At 38.0% G+C, this 24,923-nt stretch overlaps 1 protein-coding gene across 10 annotated transcripts in view; it reads left to right on the forward strand.

Annotated features, from left to right (window-relative positions):
- Positions 1-24,923, forward strand: part of CASK (calcium/calmodulin dependent serine protein kinase) — a 187,041-nt gene that overhangs the window by 32,522 nt on the left and 129,596 nt on the right. For all 10 annotated transcript variants that reach the window (XM_053969729.1, XM_053969732.1, XM_053969734.1 and 7 more), the window contains exon 2: positions 14,454-14,566. In XM_053969729.1, the coding sequence (XP_053825704.1) occupies positions 14,454-14,566 (113 nt within the window). The remainder of the gene's footprint in view (positions 1-14,453; positions 14,567-24,923) is intronic.

The following is a 24,923-nucleotide window of genomic DNA, read 5'->3' on the forward strand; positions in this document are numbered from 1 at the left end:
GCATGCTTGGTCTTTGAAGAATAGGAACTTCAGTAAAATTAAAATATAGAAGAATGATCTGAGCTAGTTAATGATGGCCCAGTAATGTAGTCTCAGATGCATTTAATTTGCAGAAAAGAAAAGCAGATTTTAAAATGATTGCAAGAGATTTGGCAGGAACATATATTTGAATTGCTTTGCTGTATCACATTTTAATTATGTGTACATATATGAGGGAGGTTTGGGTTTGAATATATGCATCATATATATTATAAAAAATTCAACTCTTGGATAGGCTAAATCTGGCTTGGGTATCCCCTTGAAATTGCTGTTGTTTTGAATGAGTTTTGAATATTAGAGCAGTTTTACCAGGGAATTTAGTATAGGAATTTCTCGTGATTTGCAGGAACTACTGCTTTAAATATGTTGCCATGTGTTCATTTTAATTTGAAATTTACCATAGTACTATCAACCAATCAAGTTTCAACCTTCGGGGGATTGCTGAGGTTCCAGTGAAGCCATAACTTGCTGGAGGAGTTTATCAGAGTTTCACCTGCAGTGCTCTTCCAGCTCTGGGTCCCCAACGTGGGAAGGATGTGGGGCTGACACGAGGATACCCAGAGGGCTGGGTCACCTCTGCTGCCAAGAGAGCTGAGGTTGTTCATGCTGGAGAAGGCACCAGGGAGACCCTATTGTGGCCTTTCAGTACTTTAGAGGGGATTATAAAATGGAGAGAGGCTTTTTATAGGCCTATGGTGACAATAGTGTGTGCAGCAGTTGAAAACTGGAGTAGGTTAAAATTGGCCATGAGTTTGGACATTGTTTGCAGTGAGGGTGGTGAGACATTATGCTTTGGTCCTTATTTCCCTCTCAGTCCCAAAACATAGCCCCATATTAGCTACTATGAAGAAAATTAACTCTCCCTAGCCCACAACAGCACAGAAGTGTAAAGTGCTCCTTTTCCAGGGTGATAATGCTGTTGGCACAACTGCTTTGCCCTCATTTTGTGGAACCTGTCCCTTCCTAATAGGCCTTAGCTGTCAAAGTTGATCTTGTGCTCTTAAAAGCCAAATAAAGCCTTGCTGTCAACTTCAACTGCATAAACAGTTGCCCTGTTACTGACTAAAAAAGTGCTGGATGGGTGTTTGAAGGGACTAACAACCATCATAAGCTTTCTTAAAAGTTTTGGAGGTTGGTTGTGGTTGGGTTTTGGTTTTCACATGCATCACACAAAGTATTGGGTGTTGGGTATTTGTATTTTTACATCTTTACAAGCAGTGTTGTGTAGTTATTTGAAAAGCATGCCAGCAGGGAGTTGTGTTGTGTGGTTGAGCAATGCTGTGTATTCTCTGCAGTCTATAGCACTTGTCTTTCTCTTTTTTTCCCCTCTTCAAATTGTTTTGACTAGAGAAGCATAATGAAGAAAATATAGTATGATAATTTGATTTCTTCGTCCCATTTCCCTCTCCCCCGTCTTCAACTGACAGCGCATTTCTCCTCATTCACTTTTTCCTAAATGTTGCTTTTCTTAGCAGTTAACTTCTGGTTGTGTTTTGTGTAGCCTTCAATTCAACTAAAAATATGGTTAGACTTGAATTTTCAATGCAATTTCTAATATAAACCAGCAGGCTGCTATGGTAGGGTTCCATAGTGTAGGTATATACTGTTAGTCCAAACACAATTGGCGCTTCTAAATCCTGGTTTTGTTCACATTTGTAACCCTACTTTTTGATTACTTGGGATTCTTCATAGCTTCAAGAATGAGCTGTCATTCAAACCAGAGGAGTAGTTGAATTCTCTGTTTTTGCCTTTTTACTGCCAGGGAAGTTGGTGTGGATTTGTGCTTATTTTTCCATGTGTGTATAGCCTGGAACAAAGCTGGAAGCTGCATTTCTGCTGCTGGGCTCCTTTCCAGTGACAGCAGCACCACCAGCCAAGTGAGCAATGCTTGGGAATGTCTCAGATAGGCAGCAGCAAGTTTCTTAGTGAACAGTCTCCTAATTCTTCTTTAGGACTTCTACCAGTGTCTGTGGATATTTTTAATTTTGTTTTATTTTAAGAACATTGCTGCACAGGTGGTTTGGTGTAATTTAGAGAAGGAATTTGATTCTGTGGTCCAAATGAGGAACCACAGCATTTATCACTTCAGGTGAAATCACTTTTGGTTTAATTTGAGTTTGAAGTGACATGACTGAAAGAATACTTCGACTTTTTGCTTTTTGGTGTGAGAACATAAGGAAACAAACTGAGATCTGCTCATGGACCCAAGGTGTTGCTTGGCTGCCTCATTTCACTCTTCAGTCCTTGAACATAAATAAAGGGCAGCTGGAACCTGGTGAAAAGTCAGATGCTGTTCCTGACCTGGACCATGGATTCAGCTTCCTATTTTTGTCAGTGTCCCAAAGGTCAGATAATCACTTCCAGGAGTGTGGAATGTTTCAGCATGAGCACTTTATTTGGTTGTGCACTGATGGAGTCAATGCTCTGATTCCTGCCTTTTGTATTTCCAGGAGTAATTTGTTGTTTGGTCTTTTTTGAAAAGAGGTAGTAAAACCCTTGTCCTCTCCTGGCACCCTGTGCTTTCCTCACAGTGGTTCTGGCTCACACTTCAGTACAGCTGTGCTCAAAGCTCACTGGGAAATTCATCCAGACAGCTTTCCCTTTTTGTAATAGGGAAAAAAAAAAGAGAAATATTTTATGTGGCTTTAAAATAAAGGCTTTACTTAAACTAAATTAGTTTCAGTTAACAGTTCTGCTAAATGTTTAGCCATTAGAAAACATTGTGGGTTTTTTAATAAAGGAGTTGTGAAATGATCATGGAATGCATTGTGCTGCATGTGTACTAATAATTGTCATGTAGGTGGTTATAGTTCACACAGGAATCATTGTCCTGCAGCTAATATGAGAGATTCTCTATGGCTGAGTCTTCATGATGGCAAGATTTTACTAAGGAGAGACCTTAAACTTTGTACACAGAGAGAAGAGGTGAATTTAAAATTCATGAACACTTGTTTTACAGGAAGCTGGTATTTTATGTTTAAATACTTAGGGAGGGTGTTTGTTACCATCCAGATATTTAGTTAGGTAAATAGTTATTTTCGGTTTCAAAGCTTTTTCTAGTAGCTGCATTAGCTTTTCCCAAGAATTGTAGAACCATATAATAGTTTTAGTTTATTTTTTGAATTTAGTAAGAGAGATGAAATTTCCCAGAATCACAATATTCTGATTTGAAAGGGACCCATAGGGATCATTGAGTCCAACTCTAAATAAACTACTAAAAATTAACTTATTTTAATGCAGGAAAAGGCTGAACTAATACAGCTTGTGTACAGCCTAATATTTTTCTCATAGAGATTCCTAGACGGTTGAAATATAATCTATTCTTTAAAAAAATCTATAATCTGTAGTTAAAAATTAGAAAAAAACCACCCCAAACCAGAAAAAATACCATCACTTCAAACAGTGGTTTATATGCATTACATATGTAAAAGTACAAGAAACTTCTGTTCAGAAATCAGAGATCCAGATAGAGAAATTAAATTTTCCTCATCTGTGACAGGTTTTTCATTTCAGTAGACTGTTGAAAACTTCAGACCTTAAGAGGTCAGAATTCATTCATTTCTCCCGTGGAAAGAGAATTCAACAACCTTCTATAAATATCATAACCAGAAAGTTTTTTCCCAATATTCAGGTGAATGTTCTTAATAAATCCCATAATCCTTCCATAATTTAAAATGTTATGAATGACCCTAAAGGCTGATTATTTGAGTAGTAAATTCAATTTCTGAAATACTGGAAGTCTTCCAACTTTTTTTTAAAGAAAACCTCAAGTTTTTTAAAGGAAACCTCATGCTTTTCATCATTTCATACGTAATTTTGATGACAACTTATGAAATTTAATAGTTTTGAAACACACAAGACAGACTTTCTTTCCAGGATACTTTTCCTTTTCCTAGCACATGAATGTGTTTGGCAGTTCAGAGGCCACACTCCTGTACGAAGTACAGGAAATTCTGTCTGGATCAAGATGTTTCAGGTAATTTGACTTCACTGATCAGTGCTGCAATGGAGAACTTTCTTACTTAGAAACTTGGTTTCTCTTACTGGCCTCAATAATTTCTCTTTATTGCTTCCAAAGGGTCTTGTGAATTGGTATACACCTAGAAATATCCCTGAGCCTGGATTGTTAGTGACAGCCAGACTGAACTGAGTTGTTGGTTTTGGTTTGCTTTTGTGTGGTTTTTTTTTTTTTTTTTGTTTTGTTTTTTTGGTTTTTTTTGGTTTTTTTTTTGTTTTTTTTTTTTTTTTTTTTTTGGTTTTTTGGGGTTTTTTTTTTGTTTTTTGGGGTTTTTTTGTTTGGTTTTTTTTTGTTTTTTTTTAATAAGAATTAATACTGAGCTACACAGAAAGCAATTTTGATTGAACCGGCTATCAGAGTAAATTCTGTTTAGTTCTATGTGTGTGTTATGAAAATATTGTTTTGTTTGACCTTTGCTGTTTTTCAAGTTTTAGACTTTACTGTGTAGTGGTAGCAAAGGAGTTTTGTTGTTAGTCAAATACAGGGAGCAGAGAGGCCCTTAAAGAAATGCTGATTTTTTGCATATAATACAATATAAAGGTGATATATTTTCAATTTTGAGGAACTGTCATATGTTACCACAGACATAATAGCAATATTTAAATGAGGTTATTTCCATTAAAAATGTTGAGTTTCTCCTCCACTTCTGTAGTGGCCAATGCAAGTTAGATGTACCTTTGTCCCTTGTAACGAACCTGTAGGAAGCTTCTGATTTTGTACAGCAGTAGGGTTGGGGCAGCTGAATTAATGCTGGTGTATTTCAAGCAATGGAAAAAACCCTTATATGAATCAGATGTTCCAGTGCTTCTCTCTCACTTCCCTCTTGTACTTTGAGTTGCAGGCGTTTTTTAAAACAAGGATAGCAATATGATAAATCTAAATCATCTGTATTGGACTAAAGATGGAATTAACACAGGGCATTCAGAGAAGAAATAGTGTAAAAATGAAGGTTTGTCATTGGCCAGTTTTGGATTAGATGTCTGTTGGGTTATTTTAAAATTAAAAAGTGCTAAATTGAACTGTACTATTACATTAAAGTATCCTTGCAAGGCAACATTTGAGGATACTGCAGAGGAGGACCTGGACACCATCCAGGAAGGACTTTAGTAGTGGAAATCATGAACTTCTTGAGAATGGAAATAGTAGTAACAGCCTGTGGGGTGGGCTGAGGCTGGTTGAGTGTCAACAACTCAGCAGAAGAATGTATTTATACTAGATGGCTCAATAATCTGTGTGTCAACAAGGCAGGTATATGACTGTGTACCAGGCACAATATTTCCAGCAGAGAAGAAAATATTGTTAGCATTGTGCAGACTCTCGCTAAGACCTCTTCTGGAGTTCTACTCACAGTTCTGGTTACTTTTGTTAAGAAAAATTAGAAGTGGAACAGGTGCTAGGAGGAGGTTCTGAAATGAGAGAACCTGTCATTAGAAAAAAAGCATTTTGTTAGGCTTGCATAGATATGTATGAGAGAGAGAGTAGAGGAAATAGTATGTAAGCTCAGTTCTGTTAGCAGGACTAATAGATTTAAAGTGGACATTAAAAGTCATAAAGGGGAAGTCTAAAATATAACCAGAATGCAGGGGGAGAGATGGTGTAGAGAACAGTTAATGCATCTATATTCACCTGAGGGTGAAATTTCATGGAGGAGTTTTTGGCAGCAGTGGTGGCTGACATATTCCTGTTGTTATTACTCATCTTGCTGTGTGTGCTGCATGCAATCAAAACAGTTGTAGCTGCAGCGCAGATTACACAGGGAAGGCAGCTGTGTGTGGATTCACCCAAGGCTGTCTGATCAGTTCCTTTGCTTCCTTGCACGAGTGCAGGTGTGAAGGAGTGGTGCAGGTGCCACGGGGGGGCTGTAGGAGCCTCTGAAAGATCACTGGGGTCTGAAACAAGGCTTTAGCAGCAGCAGTGCTGCTGAAACACCTCCTGTGCCAGCTGTTCCTTCCTGGGTCTGACTATCTGGACAGAGCTCTTTGCACAGCAATGCTTTAAGCCAAACCAAGCATCTGCCCTGACTGAAAAACAACACAGTAAAAAAAGGGAGAATTGTTTTGTCTGGGGTCTTTTGAGTAGTTTTAGTTTCTCCTTTGATTTGGTTGAGGCTGTTCTGGGATGATGCAGTAGCCAGAGGGGCTGCTGGTTTGGCCAGTGCTCTGCTGAAGAAATACTGGTGAGGCCACAGCCTGGGATGGAACAAGGCTGCGGTACACATGAATGGGATAAAAAAGCTCTCTGAATGGAAAAAGAGAAGAATAGCAATCATCATCTCCATCTGATGAGCTGAGCCTGAAGGTGCTCTCCAACATCTCTTCTTTAGAAGGCAAAGCTGCTGTTTTTAACATACTCCCTTTTGTTCCTGTAATTGAAGTGCTGTTTCTGACACATTTGTTTGCTGCTTTTCTCCTCACTGTTGAATGATTTAATACCTAAAGTAGTTCTAAATTTTTTTTTCTCTGTTTTTGTTCACTTCCTCCTGATGTTCTGTTCTTTTCTCTGCAAGGAAAAGAAAGAGGCAAAACACTTGGTCAGGCATTAAAGGAGTCTGTTAGAACAACATCAGTTTTTCTGAACACTCTTGAACTGATGCTTTTGATTCAGCTGTTGACATCTTGTGTTTTTCTGTGAAGTGTTACAGGATGTTTGAGTGTAAAAGTAAAATTTTGAGGATTTTGATTCCATGCATTTATTCCAGTACTCCCAGTGGAAATTAATCAGTGGACAAAGCTCTCCTTATTTCTCCCCTCTCCTATTCAAGTACTAGAATCTGTGCTTTGATTACCAGTCTTCACTGGCCCAAAATCACTTCTTGTGTGAGCTATAGATTCTCATCTACCTCAAGGTGAACCAGAGATAAAGCTATATTTGTAATCAGTTTCTTGATTTCTTTATTGCTGAGGGAGCAGAATATTTCATTTCAGCTTAATGAACCAATTTTGATTCTTTCATACCAAGAGTTAAAAAAACTAGTAAAAAAAAAGTTATTGGAAAGTTCAATTTTCTGAGATCCTGATAATTATTTATTCCTCAGGGAAATGTCTCATCATTTACCTGTGTATGCTTAGTACATACATGCCTAAAAATCATTTTTGTGCCTTCTTCCATCCATCTGGTAATGAGAATCAGTCACTTCCTTGAAGATTAATTCTGGAATGATAGTTTTGGGCCTATGTGCTGTTGTAGGAAAGTGAGAAGAGTGTCCAGTGTGTAATCCTGCAGCAAATGCAAATTAGCAGTGAATCATTGGAAACATACTGTCAAGAAAGAAATTATATAAGAAAGGAATCTGGATCCAAGACCCTGAACTCCTTCTTAAGAAGTTCTACTTAGTAGTTACTTGAATTTGAGGTCTTGACCCTTTGCTAGGAAATGACCTTTAATGAGTTGGGGAGTAGGAAGGGAAGGTCTGAGGACAGGCTCCTGAAGGGCTGCTCTGTGTCAGCAGCTGTAGCTTCTGTTTGGAGCAGTCACCACACCTCAGTGCCAGCCAGACAGGACCTTGAGATGCTGTGCTGTCACCTCCTGTGTGTGCCATGTGGCCCCTGGGAAGCCACCCAGCAGCTCCTGTTGGACCTTTGTCCAAAAGGCCTTGACAAAGTGCATTTCCCAGTTCTGTACCTGCTACATCTGCAGTGTTCAGAGCAATTCTTCTAAGACCATGAAACCTCTTACTACAATATTTATTGAGAACAGATTTTGCTTGTCTGTGTGCTGAGGTAAATAATTATTTGCAAATGCTTGTTTTTGAAAAGGGAGATAGTTTGTTTTCTTTAAAAAAAACCCAAACAAACCATGGAAGTATCATTTTTGAGAGCACCAAGTACATGTTCTGATAAAATTTATTAAGCACATCCCTCCAACTTAAACCCTTTTGTGACTCTATGAATAGGATAGGAGAATTGACAGGGGTAAGGTCAATGTTAATAGGTAATTGTGGAATTCAGAGAATGAAGTATTTGTGAACAAAAAAATACTTCCTGAATCCTTTGTGTATGAAGAATGTTGTTGGTGCCTGGTATGGAAATATTTATTTCATGGTAATAGAATAGCAAATTTAGTGAGCATCTTATCTCAGTGTTCTTCCTTTTCCATCCCCTCAATATCCCAGCCAGACAGTGTAAAAGAAGAGTTGTTTCCAAACTGTAGATACATTAAAGATATTTTTACATACCAGCATTTGTTTATAACGTATGTATGCCTAAGAGATTTGGTAAATATATAGAGTGACTGATAAACTGTTTGATTTTTTTGCTTGATAAGAAGAAAAAACAGACTACAAACTTACTATTTTATTGGTGGAGGTGGCTGATCATTTAGGGATAGCTTATCCCCCTTTTTGCTTGGAGATATGAAAGACAGGACAGCAGAAGAAATCTCTTTTGGCCTGTATTTTGCTTTTATACTGACAAAACCATGGAAACACACTTCTGAACTAAATTCAGAAAATCTCTAAAATTGAGGGTAAATCTCTAAAATTGGGGGTAAATATTTTTTCTGCATTTGAATTTTTGCTGCATGAGTTCCAAGCATACCCTAAGGTTTTCTTGGGGAGTATTTTCCTTTCACAAGCACTGGAGTGCCGTTCCTTCTCTGATTTTCTTGCGGTTAAGATTTGGTGTTACGTATTCTTTTTTTTTCCCTCTTGGATTAATATTAGGAAGTATCTATGAATATGTATTCATATTGGGGTGAGATCCAGTGAATTGCTGTCTTTTGCTTTGTTCTTTGTAGGTTTCACCCTAAAGCTGAGTTCAAACCTAGGTTTGGTTTCAAAGATGTGACCTGTTGAAAAGTAGAAATAGATAGAATGGGATAGAAATATTGCTGTCTGGGAACTCAGTTGTGGCTTATACTGGGATATCTAATTTTCCAAAGTATCAGATCTTCAACCCAAATGTTCTTCTGTGCCATAGTCATCATAATACATTATTTTAAATTTTCCTTTGAGAATAAAACAAAAAGTGTCAACCCAGCATTGCCAGCGATGGCTTTCTAAATGTGGATGCCCTCTAATCTGAAGTGCTATTTCACAGAAAGGTTCAATCACTATTTTAAGCTGCAGTGCCATGTGTAAATGAGCTGATACAGTGACTAATTGGAGATTTAATTAATTTTGGGAATACTTAATTTTTGAAAGAGGTTCAATAGAAGGCAAAGGGAAAGTTGAAGAACAAATATATGTTATAAATTTTGTGGATGAGTAAAGAGGGAAAAAAGATCTGTCTCTTTGAATGTAGTAGCAAATTGTTTTCTTCCCAGTAATTGTCATCAATTTGAATACAATTGTTTTGAAAGTATTAGCCACATTAGTAGCTAATAAAGCAGTGTTTGCTGCTTAGGTAAGCAAATGTGTAGGCTTTAAATAGAAAAGAAAAAAAAAATCTGGGTATAAATATCTTTTTTATGTATATAGTGCTATGGTATCTTATTGCAACAAACTGTCAAAACCCTTTTTAGACAACACTGATCTTGATCTAAACACTTGATCTAAAATGTTGAATTAAGGTGACTTTAAGACCTGTGTTGCATGTCTCACATTCTTAACAATTAAATCTTGTTAAATAAGGAAGAGGAGTGACAGGCCTTTTACTTCTAAATGGAAGATCATTTTTAAAGGAGGAGATATTGCTCATTTTTTTTTTCTGTCAAAATCTTCAACTTGTGTTTCTTACTTTTTTTTTAACTTAATGAAAAAGAACTAGAGAGCCAAAACACCTTGTTTTATATTAAGTTCCTCAAAAAATTGGGCCTCACTTGGAAGAGATGTTGAGCAAGTTCGTGATGGTCTGATATGATCCAAAATCTCAAATTTTGAGGCTCTGAAGCAAAGGGGTTCAGGAAGTGTCTTTACAGGAATTCCATTCCCACAGGTCAGCTCAGTTCATTGAGGGACACGGGAAGGCAACAGGCTGTGGGATATTCCAACCACAACCAGTTCTCCTTCTTGCACACCACCAGGGATTGAAGGAAAGGAGACAGGAAGCAGAACAGACAGATAAACTGACAAGATTGTCGTAGAAAAAGGTTGTTTGCAATATATCGATTTATGATCGTTGTCCTTGAAGTCCCAATGACACACAAAGTAAAATAACTTAAAGTGAAGGAGATGATAAAAAAGGCTTTGATGTTATCAAAATTTTAGGGTTTTATTCTTATTCAGGTGTTGTACTCCTGAAGGAGAGAGTAATTAATAATTGATTTTCTTCAAGTTTGTGTCTAGCTGATGGAAAATGAGCTGCTCTGTGCTAGACAGTAAGTTACCATCAGAAAATAGTTTCAGTAGGGTTAAGATTACATCAGGCCTGCTCTGCTAATTTTAAATTTTGGACTAATGAAAAGACATGAGACAGCCTCTTTAACATTGCAGTCCACATTTCCTGGCCTATATGTACTCACTAACCTCCTCAGTAATGTGACATTTGGATTTCCATCTGCATACGACAGCAGAACCCATCATGCATCCCAGCTTCAGTTTAAGTTCATACATTTTGGATTTTGGCATATGTTGTAGGTAGGACTCCAAGTGTTCCAGGTGTTGGAGTGTGCTGCTACCAACCTTGATAAAATATCAGTGAAGGAATCATCTGTCCTTACTGCTTCTTTGCATGTTTTAAGGATCCTCATTTGAGCTGGTGTAGTCTCTGGTGTGCAAGCTGACTGCAGGGAAAGATTTTGCAAGCTTGGGTTATGTCTGTTAAAGGTAGCACAGAGAGAAATGAAATATACAGCACATGACATGATTACAGTTTGTATGACTTAGAAAATGAAGTCTTATACAACTCAACTCAGATAATCTTAATAAATAAGCACCCTTATCTATCTCTGACAGCTTTGATGATCTGTGTCTGGGGTTACAGTTGTTCCTTCCCCAGTCTCTGTCACCTCTGTACTTCTGTAAATTTTGAGCTGCAGGGTTGGCAAAACGAGCTTTAGAAATTGTCATTTAGCAAGGATGTGATGCACATTTCCCATCTGCAGGCACAACTGTTGAGCAGCTCCTCATCTCAGCTGAGAGATGAATTGCTGTGGTTCCTTTCCTCTCTGGGTGGTTTCAGTGCTGAGACTCAGGGTGGGCTGAAAGACTTTTGTTACTCAGCTTCTAAATAAGGCTTGAAGCTCTTGTGTTAGGAAATAGGGATTCTTGTTTTCTGACTCAGGTTATACAGCATCACCGTGGGCTATTAAGACTTAATTTGTAAACTTGTTGTGTGCCATTGCAGCTGGAGAGGACTAACTGCAACCATAATTTATTTAAAAGTTCCTTTGTGTTACTTGGCACATGGAAGTGACGGTGTCTGCTTAATTGATCAGGGCACGTCTCATGAGTGATTTAAAATTACCTAAAATTGGACTATACAAGCTTTTGTTGTGATGCTATTGTCATGGGATGCATTCATCTAATGTAGTGTTTTAACACTATTTTGAGGCTGTGTGTAGCTTGAGTATCAATAGAGGTTCAATAGAGAGAGTGTTTTTAAAAAGTTGGAAGTCTGAGGTTTGTAAATAGTTGAGTCTTTCTTCAGGTTGTGTTTTAAAGTATTTTTATTTCTGTATGAAATTGCTGTATTGTTTCAATAGAATGAGTTAATTGTAGGTGTTGCTTGAATTCACAGAATCATAAAATGGATTGGTTTGGAAGGGACTTTAGAGATCATTTGGTTCCAACCCCAGTTCTTGTATTCTGTGCTTTACAGCACATTTCATTTACTTAAGAGTCTTTGACATTCCTCAATCCAAGGAGAGAAGCCTCTGTCATAGTCACAGTGAAGTTTCAATATGGCCATAAATTCTGAGATGTAGGGGTGTCTCTGTACCTTTTCTGTTACAGAACTGAATAAAATGCTCTAAATTTTTTGTCCCAGATTTAATATGCAGGAAGGAAATTGCTCAAGTCAAGATTTTAAAATGTTAATGGACAATGGAAGGAGAAATCAGGGCATGGTTGTACAAGATAAAGGTGGGTTACACACAGATCTGATCCTCTCAGAACTGAAGTTTATAGGCTCCTTTTTGATTTATGATTCCTCCAACTCTCTTTGCCTGCTCAAAGCACATACACATACTGTGGTGGCTGGGAAAGCTCTCCTGCCCAGGCTTGGCAAAAACCAGGAGATCTAAAAGTAGCTCAGCCAATAGCCAGAAATATTGATATTCATAGAGTTTGGGTGAATTTACAGGATTTGGGGATCTGCCTGCAAGTAAAGGATATGGTCTTGTGAGGTGTCTGCACTCCAGTGATCTACACTTCTATATCAGAATATGTTAAAAGCATTATTTCATGTATCCAGAAAGGCTTTGGGGGGGGGGGGGGGGGGGGGGGACATGGTAGTGAAAAGAAAGAGGATTATTTGAATTAAATATGTTTCGTTTCTAGTGATTTATGACAATTAGGAGTGAAGGGAGGTGTTGCCAATGTTATTCCAAAGCTGCAGTTTAGGTTTTGAAATGTGTTTAGATTACTATAATCTAAATGTATTTATAGCGTTTTGAAGCAATTTTACTTTGAATGCTGAAAGAGGAAGCAGGAACTTGGAATAAGAGGGTGACACTGATTTGTATAAAGTGGATTTTTTTCATAGAAGATCACTTTTTGAAACGTGGAGGGAGGATCCTTAGTCAATAGCTGTATGATAAGTCAATAGCTTAGTCAATAGCTTCCAATGCCAGATGAAGTCAGTTGAATCTTTTTCATTTAATGATGAAAGTGCATTTATATCTATTAGAGGCTTAATTGATCATCTTTCTAAAAATATCTGTGGTCATTTTTGGTAAAAGACCAAGTACTGAATAACAGTGGGATGTGGATTCAGAAGAGAAAATAGCCATCAATATGGGGGATTTCATTGTGTGTTTGGAGCAAGGAAAGAAGAAAGAAAACAAACCTGTTCTGTCTGAGTACATCACGTGTCCATAGTTGTGCTAATAAATATCGTCCTTACTTGTGAATATTTAGACTGGGATTTGCTGACTACTTTTGGTATTAATGTTCTCTGTCAGAAATAATCCTATTTCAAGAAATCATTACAAGTATGTTATATGTTGAAAGAGTACAAAACCTGGAATTTAGCTATCTGAGTACGGGTTTGGCAGTGTGATGAATTACACACTTCAGATCATCTGGTGTGTAAAGGAATACCAAAAGCCAGTTATTAAGGTTTGTAAGTGCCCTCAGAGGGACATTTCTGCCTCCTCAGGGTACCTTTTATTTTGAGAATGGTGTTGCTTTGCAATCCCATTGCTCAGAAACATGTCAACAGACTTCCAGTTCATTGTTTGAATGGAAGAATTTTTCTTTCAAGCTATATTAAAGCATTTATTTCACTCAGCAGGTGAATGTTCACTCAATAGACAAACTTCTGAACAAAGGCTCTTTCCATCCTCAATTTTTCCCTCACATCTTTTTGAGAAGACTTCAGAATGGATTTCTTTAGAACTCACATGTCTGTGATTAAATAAGTAGCAGTAAAAAATGATTGATTTGCCAGAGCTAGTACACTCTTGAAACAATTCTATTCTGTTTTCATAACATACTAATATTTCATGTTTGAAAGCTTGACATACCATGTTTATCTGATTGTACTGGTTGTTATTAACTTTGGACAGAAGATTCCATATTAGAAGTTAAGGCACCAAAAACTTAAATCATCTCCTAAAAGGTGTTTCCAAAAATACATATTTGTGCTGGTGGTTTTTAAAAAGTTGTCATTGTTCTAAGTGATGTTTTGGCAAATGTAAATTCAATTTCGAAAAATAACTACTCTCTTTTATTTGAGTGCAATAGTGACATTTGTCTGAACTGATTATAATCTTTTCATCTGTAACTTCCAGGATTCTCTAAGTGTCATAGATGAGAGAAAAATCATGAGCTTTTGTGGAATTTCAAAGTATTGTAATGGAGGTTGGTTGTATCTAGTGATACCAAACTGGAAATAAACCTAGTTCGTGTAAAGCAAACTGGAACAGCTCACAATTCTGTTAGTCTTCGTGTTGTCTATTATCCTTTCAGATTAGGATGGAAAGAAGGAATGGCTTTCTCACCTCTTTCCCCCGCTATTTGGATTTTGCATCTAAATAAGGCCCACTTAAAATTTAATAATGATGATGTCAGTTCCATATTACATAAAGTTTCTAAGAGTATAGCCTTTCTAAAGGGGCAGGGTAAGAGAATATGTCTTTAATACAGGAAAATACAGAACTCGGTGATATTCTTCACACTAGTCTATACTCGGAATCATTAATTTTACATTTAATGGGCAGCAAGGACAAGAGGTGTATTCTGTGTAAATACTACACTCGAATGCATGAATCAAAACCTTGCTGAGAAGCAAGGGCATTGTGGCACAGTGAGGAGGAGGAGGAGGATGGTTGTTCATGGCTGGTTTCTCTCTTGCAGGGGTCCGTTCAGCGTCGTGCGGCGATGCATCAACAGGGAGACGGGGCAGCAGTTCGCTGTGAAGATCGTCGATGTAGCAAAATTCACTTCAAGTCCTGGATTAAGCACAGAAGGTAAGAATTAATAATTAAGCAAACTCCCATCAGACAGGTCTTTTTGATTTGTCAGCCTCTGTTTGCTCTCTTTACGATACTTTCTGGTTTATGTTTTCTAGAAGTTTTAAAGCAAGACTGTATATCTCAAAATTAGCTTACTGCTTGCATTACTAATCTTTAGTAGTTTCTAATACATATTTTCAGTGATGATCATAAATATTAGAAAGTTAGGTCTAAGCCATTTCTATTTCTGTTTGGATTTTTTTGTCTTAAGAATGTGAATTTTGCAAAGAAAAAAGTAGTTCTGAGTCAAAAAAGCATACACATGAATTAAACCAAGAACACATGGGTTTTGTTTTCACTAGTCTAGATTTAGCAAGTAATTTGCTATAGATAGGTGAAGACATGCTATTAAAGTGCAAAATTATATAAAAATATATTTTTCATGTAGTCAGGATTACAGGCAATGCTGCAGAACTGCTACAGCTTAAATACAAGGCTGTAACTCTCAAACGTTTCCTATTTTAGGGTAAAACAATCTATGTTCTACAAGTTGAATACACAACTTGTGTGTGCATGAAGTTTTTCTTTAACCCTACATGGAGAAGAGCGTTGGCAGTTCATTGACACTTGCTGTGTTCTCCGTGTCCTGTATATTTTTTCTGGAGATCATATTCTTTTGTACAGTAATGTGTTTGTGGGGTTCCACTGATGCCATTGAAGTCCTTGTGAACCCAGCTTCAGCAAAAAGGGTCCATGACTTCTGTTGGTATTTATAACAGTATCTTGAGCCTTAATGACTAGCTTGATTTATAAGGTAAATCACAGGCCTTGCAAGATATTTTCATTTAATAATGTCATTGCTGTTTCTTTTTTTGACCTCTATAACAAAATATAAGCCACATTTTCCACAATATTCAGCTTCTGATTAGCTCCATATGAACCATATATTCAGACACAACTTTTAAATAAGTTGTGTCCATAATCTTTTTTTTCTGAGCCTCATTTGAATTGCTGATGATAGGACACATTTCTGCCTTTGGTGGAATTACCTTCCTGGCTCCATGACAGTAAAATTCAACCTTTTGGGGCCATGAAGAATTTCTGAAAGGGAAAAGTCATAGGCAGAAGAGAAGGGACTCATCAGGAAGAAAAGAAAAGCCAACAGTAATAACTGAGAAAAGGATAAATGTGAATGGTTTGCAATTTCTGCCTGGGTCTAAAGAATAGGCTTGGGAGTGTATTAAGAAGGCTGGGGTTTTTCCAATTCCGCTTTTGTTGTATTGTTGTAATTTTAATTCAAGGTAGCAGATCATTGAGGTACAATCATAAACGTTTTGTGGGTTTAGTGGTGCTTTGTTTTGTTTTGTGGTTTTGGATTGTTGTATGAGTTTCTTTGTTGTTTTGGGGTTGGTTTTTTTAAAGATTCTGAATTGTTATACCTTAGATTTGTAGTATTAAGACACAAAGACACATAAATGTGTAAGTGAGCGTGGAACAAGTTCTTCAACATAAGAATGTGAATTTTTCACAAATCCTTTCCATCTTCTCTTTGCTTTCCCTCTGTTTTTCATTTGGCCTGGTTTTTTAGTTGGCTGGTTTTTTTGCACCGCTATCTAGGTTCTAGATCTAAAATCTAAAGATTTTTTTTTGTTTGTTTGCTTGTTTATTTCTGATGCGGCATTCCTTATGCACATTGGTGGGCAGCCACCATGGTGGTATTGGTATAAAGTACATATACCTGTGAGGAAGCTGTGTTTGTAAACTGTGTTGAAGTGTGAGCTTTAATGCAGTGATAAGATTAACCCTTGGAGATACTCTTTACCTTGAATTTTGACCTCTGCAAGTTCAATTTGCTCTTGAAGGTTATTTTTGCACTACTCTCCTCCTCCAGTCTTTCTTTGAGGCATAGGAGTGGGAGAACAGGACATTCTGCATGTGAGGGAGCTGATGCCAATTCCTTCCATTAATTCACATATATTTAGAGTGCTTACAGCTAGAGGTCCCAATATGCCTCCACACTTTCAGATAAAATCTAAAAAGTCTTTGTTCTTGAGTGCTTTTACATAAATATCCCTGTAGGGTGATGTGTTTATGGGTAAGAACTTCATTTTTGTTTGTCAGCAGTGTACTCTTGTGGTAAAGGCAGCCAACTGCAGAGCAGAGCATTGCAGAGGTGCAGCCAGCAAGGCAAAGCAAGTGATTGTTCCCTCTGTTATCCCTTGTGGGGCCACCCCTGGAGCACTGTGTGCAGTCTGGTTTCTCCAGTACAAGAAAAGCAATGGTGTGCTGGCAGGAGTCCAGCAGGGATGGACTGAGTTGGTCAAGCCTTAGTAAGAGAAGCTGAGATGAGATTTGGTGCTGTCTTCAATTACTTCATAAAAGGATATAGAGCAGATGGAGCCACACTCTTGATTTGGGCACACATTGAAATGACAAAAGGCCATGTGGACAAATTGCAACATGAAGAAATGCCAGTTAGAGACAAAGAAAAATCTGCAACTGATTGCACAGAGTGTTCGTGGAGAACATCCTCAGAGATGCTCAGAAGTGGATTGCACGAGGCTCCAAGCTGCCAGGTCTATTTTGACCTGCTTGGAGCAAGAGTTTGGACTAGATCACCTCCAGAGGGTCCTCCCAACCTAGATGGATCCTGTGATGTTTGTAACAACGTGTAATGTGTGGGCCAATATAGTTGCAATACTATATAGAGAGAAAATTTAGGCATAGCATTACTGTGCTAAAAAGGGATAATTTAAAACTAGTTTTGATACAGTTTTTAAAACCAGTTTTGATTGCTTTAACCTGTGAGACAGCTGGGCACTGAGTATGTTTTAAAGGGACTGTTTTCTGAACAATTCATTTAGAAAAATACATCCTGGTGTCTTACAATAATGGTATCTCCTTACCAGGGAAACAGAAACAAGCTTCTCTAGGCTGATGTGTTACCAGTTGGTGTTATTGTGAGCACTTGTGGCATATGATGGAGGAGCCACTAGCTCATAAGACAAACTTTTATCAGGTATGGTGTTCTTTCCATAAGGCTGCTCAATACTCACAGCATGTGTAGACACAGACATCTCAAGTGATTTTTGTGTCTCGCTGCATCTCTGCAGTGGTTTGATAATAGCAGGGAAAATTAATGCAATATAACGATGCCTGACAGCTAGCAAATCTAATCTAGGCTAAATTCTATTGGATTTATGTATTAGTATTCATGGTCTTGCATATTGTGTATCATCAATCTCTGTAGTGTTGTAATTCAGCCGTATTAATGAAGTATATTGACACCTTGTCACTGCTCAAGTGGCCGCGCGATCTGCTGGATTAATGTTGGATATTTTACATGTTGACATATTCTACAACACAGAATCATATCACAGAGATACAAAAAATCAAAAATAAGAAAATGTGAAGGCTGAATATTTTTAGACATAAGAGTCTCTTTTTTACTGTTCAGTTGAGAGAATCCATGTGGAAGAGTATCTGATGCTCTCAGAAGCCAGTAGTAGTAAACTCACTGAGTTCTAAAAAAATATATCAGTGTAAATAAACATTTTCAATTACAGCTCTTAGTTGCTATACTCAAAACTTCTGGTATAGAAAACTGTGAGGAGCATGTTCCTGTTTCTTATTTATGAGTTTGTTACAGCTCACATCTTAGTTTGACTGTCCATTTCCTCTGCTGCCCTCTTCACATCCCATGCATTTTCTCTTGTGTTTTTTCTCTGCACAGCTTGCATGTCTGATTTTTAGTTACCTGCTCTAACACCAAATATCTCTGAAGTGAAGCCACCATTTCTCAGGAACAGAATGGTGATCAGTCCTTACTACTTAGAAGCCAATGCACATTATTTATCTGCCTTTTCTTAAATCCAAATTACTTTCTTGTAACATGCTGAGTGTTTTTTAAAGCAATGTAAAGGGCAGTGTTTTGTGCTTACAGTGCATTGAAGTTTTTTTTTCAGAATTTAATTCAACATGTATTAGATTCTCTTACCTGTAGTTAATTTCTATAGAAATGTCCTTACAAAGAAAGTGGTTACCAGTTCTTCTCCAGCCTTCTAATAGTCTACACCTTATTTATTAGGTTGATGTGTGTGGTTGATATACAGGTTTGTGTGCATTCAAGCCACTGGGAAGCCGAATGAATAAGCTGATAAGGAAGGATTGAGGTTTCTTTCAGAATCCAAACTGGTTCTTCTGGAAGCAGGCTGTGAAGACAGTCTGCAAAATGCTTCTGTCTGTGACAAAGAGCAAACTTGTAGCCAAGAAAGCAGTGTTTTAAATACAGTTCTTGGACTACTAGCACAGAGAGGGGCAAGTTAATTGAATCGAAACTGTCCTTGCTATGGATCATCCACTTTTGGAGAAGAATTTCAAAATTATTTATTGGGGAATTGGAATGAAAACTGGGAAGGTTTTGTTGTATTTTAGTTCTTGTCTTGTGGGGCTTTTTTTCCCCACAAAGGGGCCCACATATCTTATCCCTGACTAACTTGCAGACTGTGCGAGATTTTCTTAAATTTGAGACCTTGTTCTTATTATTTCATTAAACAGCTTACCCTTGTCGGTTTTCTTATTTTTATTTATTTAATTTATTTAGGCTTTCATTTTTTAGAATCATTTTGTCAGGGCAGTGTTTTTAAGAGGCTTTATTTAATTCAGAATGAAGTTGCATGATGGTATCTTTAACTTTTGGTACTGGAAGGCTGTAGTGAATCATAAGTTATTTTTCACAAAAGTATCTGTATGATTCTGCACTTCCCTCCCTGTGTGGTTTCAAGGGTTTCATAGACCTGGCAGCTTGGAGCCTCGTGCAAAAAATGTACTGTCAGCATTAAGCTCATCTCTTTTGAGTAAAAAATACTACAAATCTGTATGTCATCATCTTTCATGATACTGTACCATATATAGACTGGATTTGAAGAAAGAACGAGTGACTCATTGCCTTTGATTTGGAAATACCAGCTAATCTGGAATTTCTGGTCGTTGTCGGTTCTATGTTGTACCATATTTCACAGATCAAGGGCAGTGCCTTCCTTCTGTGCGGCATTATTGGGCCCACACCTGAACTATTGTGCCCAGTTTGAGGCTTCATAATTTGAGCTGGAAAGGTCCCTGCAAAGGACAAGATAATCAGGACCCTGCAGGACATGATGGGCAAAGAGAGGTTGAAGAAGGGTTTGGGTTTGTTTGGTCTGGTTAAGAGGAGGCTGAGAGAGTGTTATAATGTGGTCTTCAACTACTTGAACAACTACAAAAATGTGAGAGCTGAGCTGTCCTTGAGTGGAAGCTGCTGGAACACAGGGAAATGTCCAGGAATTGTTGCCTGCAAGGCTCAGGTTCAGGTTGGACTTGGTTTTCAAGAGTTTGCTCAATGAAATCACAGCAATCCTGACCCAGTGTGTGCAGTAATCTCACGTTGAGTGGGGGTTGGACCCAATGTCCATGTCAGAGGTCATTTCCCACCAGCTTTTCTATGATTTAATGAAAGCAGGAGGAAGGCACTATTATAGGTTTCATTTCATTGAAGGCAGAAAATATGAGGATATTTCAGAGAGTGAAAAGCTCTGTACCAGCTTGACTTTGCTTTTGAATTACCTTTTTAACCCTATGAGAAGTCATAATCCAAGTATTTAGTGACTGTAGTGTTGCAGGTATAACTGTTGCACAGGAGTTTTCTTGAAGATTCATCTCCTGTGTGTGTCTCAGTGATGAAGAGTTTGAGGCATCTTTTTACAGACCACAAAAATCATATGGTATTAGTGACACCTCTGTTCATTAGATAATGCACAAATGTGGAATTTTGAAAAGAAACTCTCTAAAATCTTGCTGATTTAAAACTAGTCTGACTGTCACGGAGTTTATGTTGCTGGTACTTAAAATATCACTATAGTTTCTGTATGTGCTGTACAAACATAAAGCAAGTTGGGGTAAAGAAGTAGGAAGGATTTGAATTAACCATGTACCTGTGGTAATATAAAATCAAATATTAAAAATAATGCTTTTTAGGATTTTTTTTTTTTTTAAAGAATGTCTGGGTCATGATGGAAGGGACCTGTAGTAATTTATGCCTGTCAGGAGGACTTGAAGTCACTTTTGATGTTTGTAATTTCAAGAGTCTGCCTTTTTGGGGAATGCATTGTTCCTATCTCAGTTCTCCTTATTCCACGAAGGGGTAGAACTGGTCCTGTTTTGGTACACGGAATGTTACCTGAGCCTTGCTGAGGGGTTTGCTTCTTTTAACTAAATGAAGGATTTAAGGTTTCTTCTTTGTTTTTCTGGAGAAGCTGTCAGCTGGTTTGGTTATAAATATAGTTCTTTCTATGAGGAGTACAGATTTTATAAATATAATAGCTTTATTTATTATTTTATTATTTATTTATTTTCATAAATATAATAGTTTTAATAACTTCATTGTAACTTTCATAAAGCGTCATTTGAATTAAATACTTCTATGCAGAAATGTAACGTAAGAGATGGAAGCAGGCTTTTCCCCCAGCAGAGACTTCTGTAAGTTGGCAGCATGTTAACCATAGAACAGATCCATATAATGGCTCACAGGAATGCATGAACACTTAACAAGAGTTTCTTTCTAAGGACTCATTTTATCCTTGCTACTGGAAGTCAGTTCACTGCAGAAACGGTGCCCATGTTTTTTTGGTTGTAAATACAGAATTCAGTCTTGGGGCCACATTTCAATTTTTTTTAAGTGTAAAATAACAGCTTTTTTTTTTTTTTTTTTTTTTTTTTTTTAAGATTTCCTGGCTTGTGCCCAGATAAAGGCTTCCAGGAGTGATATACTAAGTTTCACTGACCAAATTATCATTGTTTTGACCTCGTTTGGAGTCACACAGGAAAATTTGATTCTTCCCAAGAAGCAAATATCATGTTCTGTAGGGAAATACGGCCTATTATCCAGGTCATAAGCCAAGAGTTATAGAGATCAACTGTATGGTATTACCTTACTTCAAGAACATAAAATTTCTGGACATACTTGATGCATATTAACAGCAGTGTTCATGAAACATTTTTCTTTTCCATCTTCAGCAGGGAATGCATAGCTTGGGAATTTATTACATCCACTTAAAGCATAAAAGCATATTTACCTAATTTTTTCATGCACGGTTGCTTGAGTTGAAGGAAAATAATAAAGTCTTTATGTGTTGCAAGCAATTAGTTCTTTCTTCCTTCTAATCAGTCTCCAGAAGAAGGACAGCTTTGTTTGCTGTGTGACTTCAGTGCCTTGCCTTTAACATGTATCTGATTTTCTGGTTTAGTACAGGACTGGACACACAATGGCTCTGCAGGAGTGCACCTCTTCCTCCCTCTCTTTCAATCTTTCCTCCTTGGCTGTGTGCTGGCGCTGACAGCTTTGTTCTTCTGCTCTTGGTGTCACTGTGGTGCCAACATTGTGAAAAATGACTGCTGTGTCCAGTGGCTGAAACCACTGGGGCCTTGTTGCCAGATGTTTACGTAACATTATCAGGAAGCTGCTTTTGAGAAAGGTGTCATGCAGCTGAGCAGCAAGTGCAGGCAACATTCCCCAGCTTTAGAAATAAAAATGGTACACTTTACAGGTTTCAAAATGCAATTACATCAAGTGTGTTTAACTGCCATTTCAATAAATATTCATTCTAAGAATAACTTATTAGAGTGCTAGTTTAAAAATTGCTGCATCTTGGAATTCTTAGAACATATATAATAATGGAAATGATTATATAATTAGCACTGAACAGAATTCATGCACCAGATAATAGATAATTTAACTGTTATTTTTGTTACATAACTGAGTATTCAGTTGGCCTAGTTTGGGTTTTTTTAAGTAATCATAATTGATTAAAAAGTGCTCCTATAGTAACATCTCTGTAATTTTTTTTCTCACTTTATATGAGAGGCACTAGAACAGGTTTCCAGGGAAATTTTGGATGCCTCATCCCTGCAAGTGTTCAAGGCCAGGTTTGATAGGGCTTTGAGCAACCTGGTCTAGTGGGAGGTGTCTCTGCCCATGGCAGGGGGTTTGGAACTACGTGGTCTTTAAGGTCCTTTCCAACCCAAACTATGCTATGGTTCTATATCACACTTCCATATATGTGAAATAAGAAAATATGTTCACATTCGTAAACAAGAAAATAAGACCACTGCCAAGAAATATTATTATGAAAACTTCCTTTAAAGTACATGTCATTTAACTCAGTGAAATAAGGTTTGCCACTTAAAGGTTAATTCTTCTTTTTACATATAATATAGGGCTTAGGACCATTTGATAAAAATCAGTACTGAAGTAACTAGTGAATCTATTCAGGTAGTGTATAATATTGAACCATTTTTCAAGGAAATAAACATAATTTATGCTCATTTTGGTCATTTCAAGTGTTACAGGGTATTTGCTAATTCAGAAAAACTTAAGTGAAAACATACATTACCTCACCTGGACAAAAACTGGTTGGTCCTTGAAACCTATTGTTTGAATCCCATCTGTTCCCAGAAGCTCACAACCATTTAGAATGCAGATTTCACTGAAAATTAAACTTAAAAATACTTTAAATTCGTAGTAGATTTGGCAGAAACATTTTCAGATAGTGCTTGTGATCCAGAGTGAATCACAGAAGTGAAAAGGTATGCTGCAGTTAATAGTACTTATTCCAAACAGGATGGTGCCTGTGGGTGTACTGAATAGCTTACAAGAGTCTTGGAGATAGCTGTCCTAGGTTTGTTCTGTGGGGGGTTTGCCAGTGGTGAGCCTGTCATTGAAATGCTCATCCCAGTCAGCTACAAGTGCATCCTCAGTCAGGCACTCTGAATGTGACTCTGCTTTGCAAATCATATCTCCCCAACCATAGTGTGAAAGATTGTGGCTGAGCAGGATTCTAAAGAGCCTAATCCTTGTTCTACCCAGAAATAAAATATCACAGGCACACTTCAGTGTCACTCAAAAAATACTTTAAAATCTCGTACTATTTCAGCCTTGTCTTCTCTTTACTGAATATTTAGTTGGATGCATAGGACAGTTTGAGAATATGATGACTTACGTATTTGCATTCGATATTTAAATAAGTGAAGTATGCAGCAAAAGTGATGTCTAAGAACTCAGTGTAGTGTCAGTCTGAAACAGGCCTGAAGCACCTGAGGATAATGAATTGTTAAAGTGTGTTTACACAGATGTGTACCCAGAAGTGCTGACAGAGCTTAGAGATATCACTGAGAGGACATTCAGGATAATCTTTGAGTAGACAAGGTGGCTGGGAGAGGTGCCCAAGGACTGGAGGAGAGCAGATGGACCCTCCTGTGCTGGTAAACAGGAGCCAGCCATGAGCCCCTGTGGTCAAGAGGAGCCAGTGGTATCCTGGGCTGCCTTAGACCAAGTATTGGCAGCAGGTGGGGAGAGGTGGTCCTGCCCCACCCCTGAGGCCACACCGGCACTGCTGGCTCCAGTGCTGGGATCATCCCCAGGATGGGAAGAACATGGAGGTACCAGAGAGCCCAGCAAAGGGCTGGCACTAAGATGAAGGGACTGGAACATCTCCTCTGTGAGGAAAAGCTGGGAGGGCTGTTTAAGCCTGGAGAAGGAAAGATTCAGGAGGGATTTGTTGATGGGTACAAAGAGGACAGAACCAGGCTCTTCTCAGTGGTGCCCAGTGACAGGACCAGAGGCAGTGGCACTAACAAACAGGAGGTTCTGCCTCAGCCAGGAAACACTTTTTAAGCTGTGAGAGTGACCAAACACTGGCACTGGTTGTCCAGGGGAGTTGTGGATTGTTGGAGATACTCAAAAGCTGCCTGGACACAGTCCTGGGCAATGGGGTCTTGGTGGCCCTGCTTGAGCAGAGGGGCTGAACCAGATGACTTCCACAGGTCCCTTCAGCCATTCTGTGATTCCACTTTGTAACTTTGCTGGGTTGGCTCTCCTGTGAGGACCTGGCAGCAGCTGAGCAGGGCAGTATTTGGGCTCATCCCTGCCCTACATGCCATTGTCTCTCTCTGCTCCTTTGTGGATGTGCAGATGAGGTTTTATCACATAACCTAATGTTTTCTTTTCTAAAACCCTGATTTAGTTACAGCGTCCTTAAGTGTTTGAGACAGAATTTGAGTAAAACAAATTTGTTTGAAAACGAAATTTAGGTTGGAGGGGTAAGGAAGGATATTCCTGCTCCAGCTATCCTAGAGCAGTAAACAATGCTTGGAGCTTTTACCAGTACAATAAGCCAAACGACAAAGGTGTGTTTCTTCACCTTCTTTGCAAAGCAAAGTCTTAATTAAATTTATTTTTAAAAATCTGGACGTACACTTTTAAAAATATTTATTTTATAAACACTCTCAAGACTTCATTCTTACACATTGTTGTCTTTAATTACTGCAGAATTCATGAGGT

Source organism: Vidua macroura, chromosome 2, assembly GCF_024509145.1.
Source record: "Vidua macroura isolate BioBank_ID:100142 chromosome 2, ASM2450914v1, whole genome shotgun sequence".
NCBI lineage: Eukaryota > Metazoa > Chordata > Aves > Passeriformes > Viduidae > Vidua > Vidua macroura.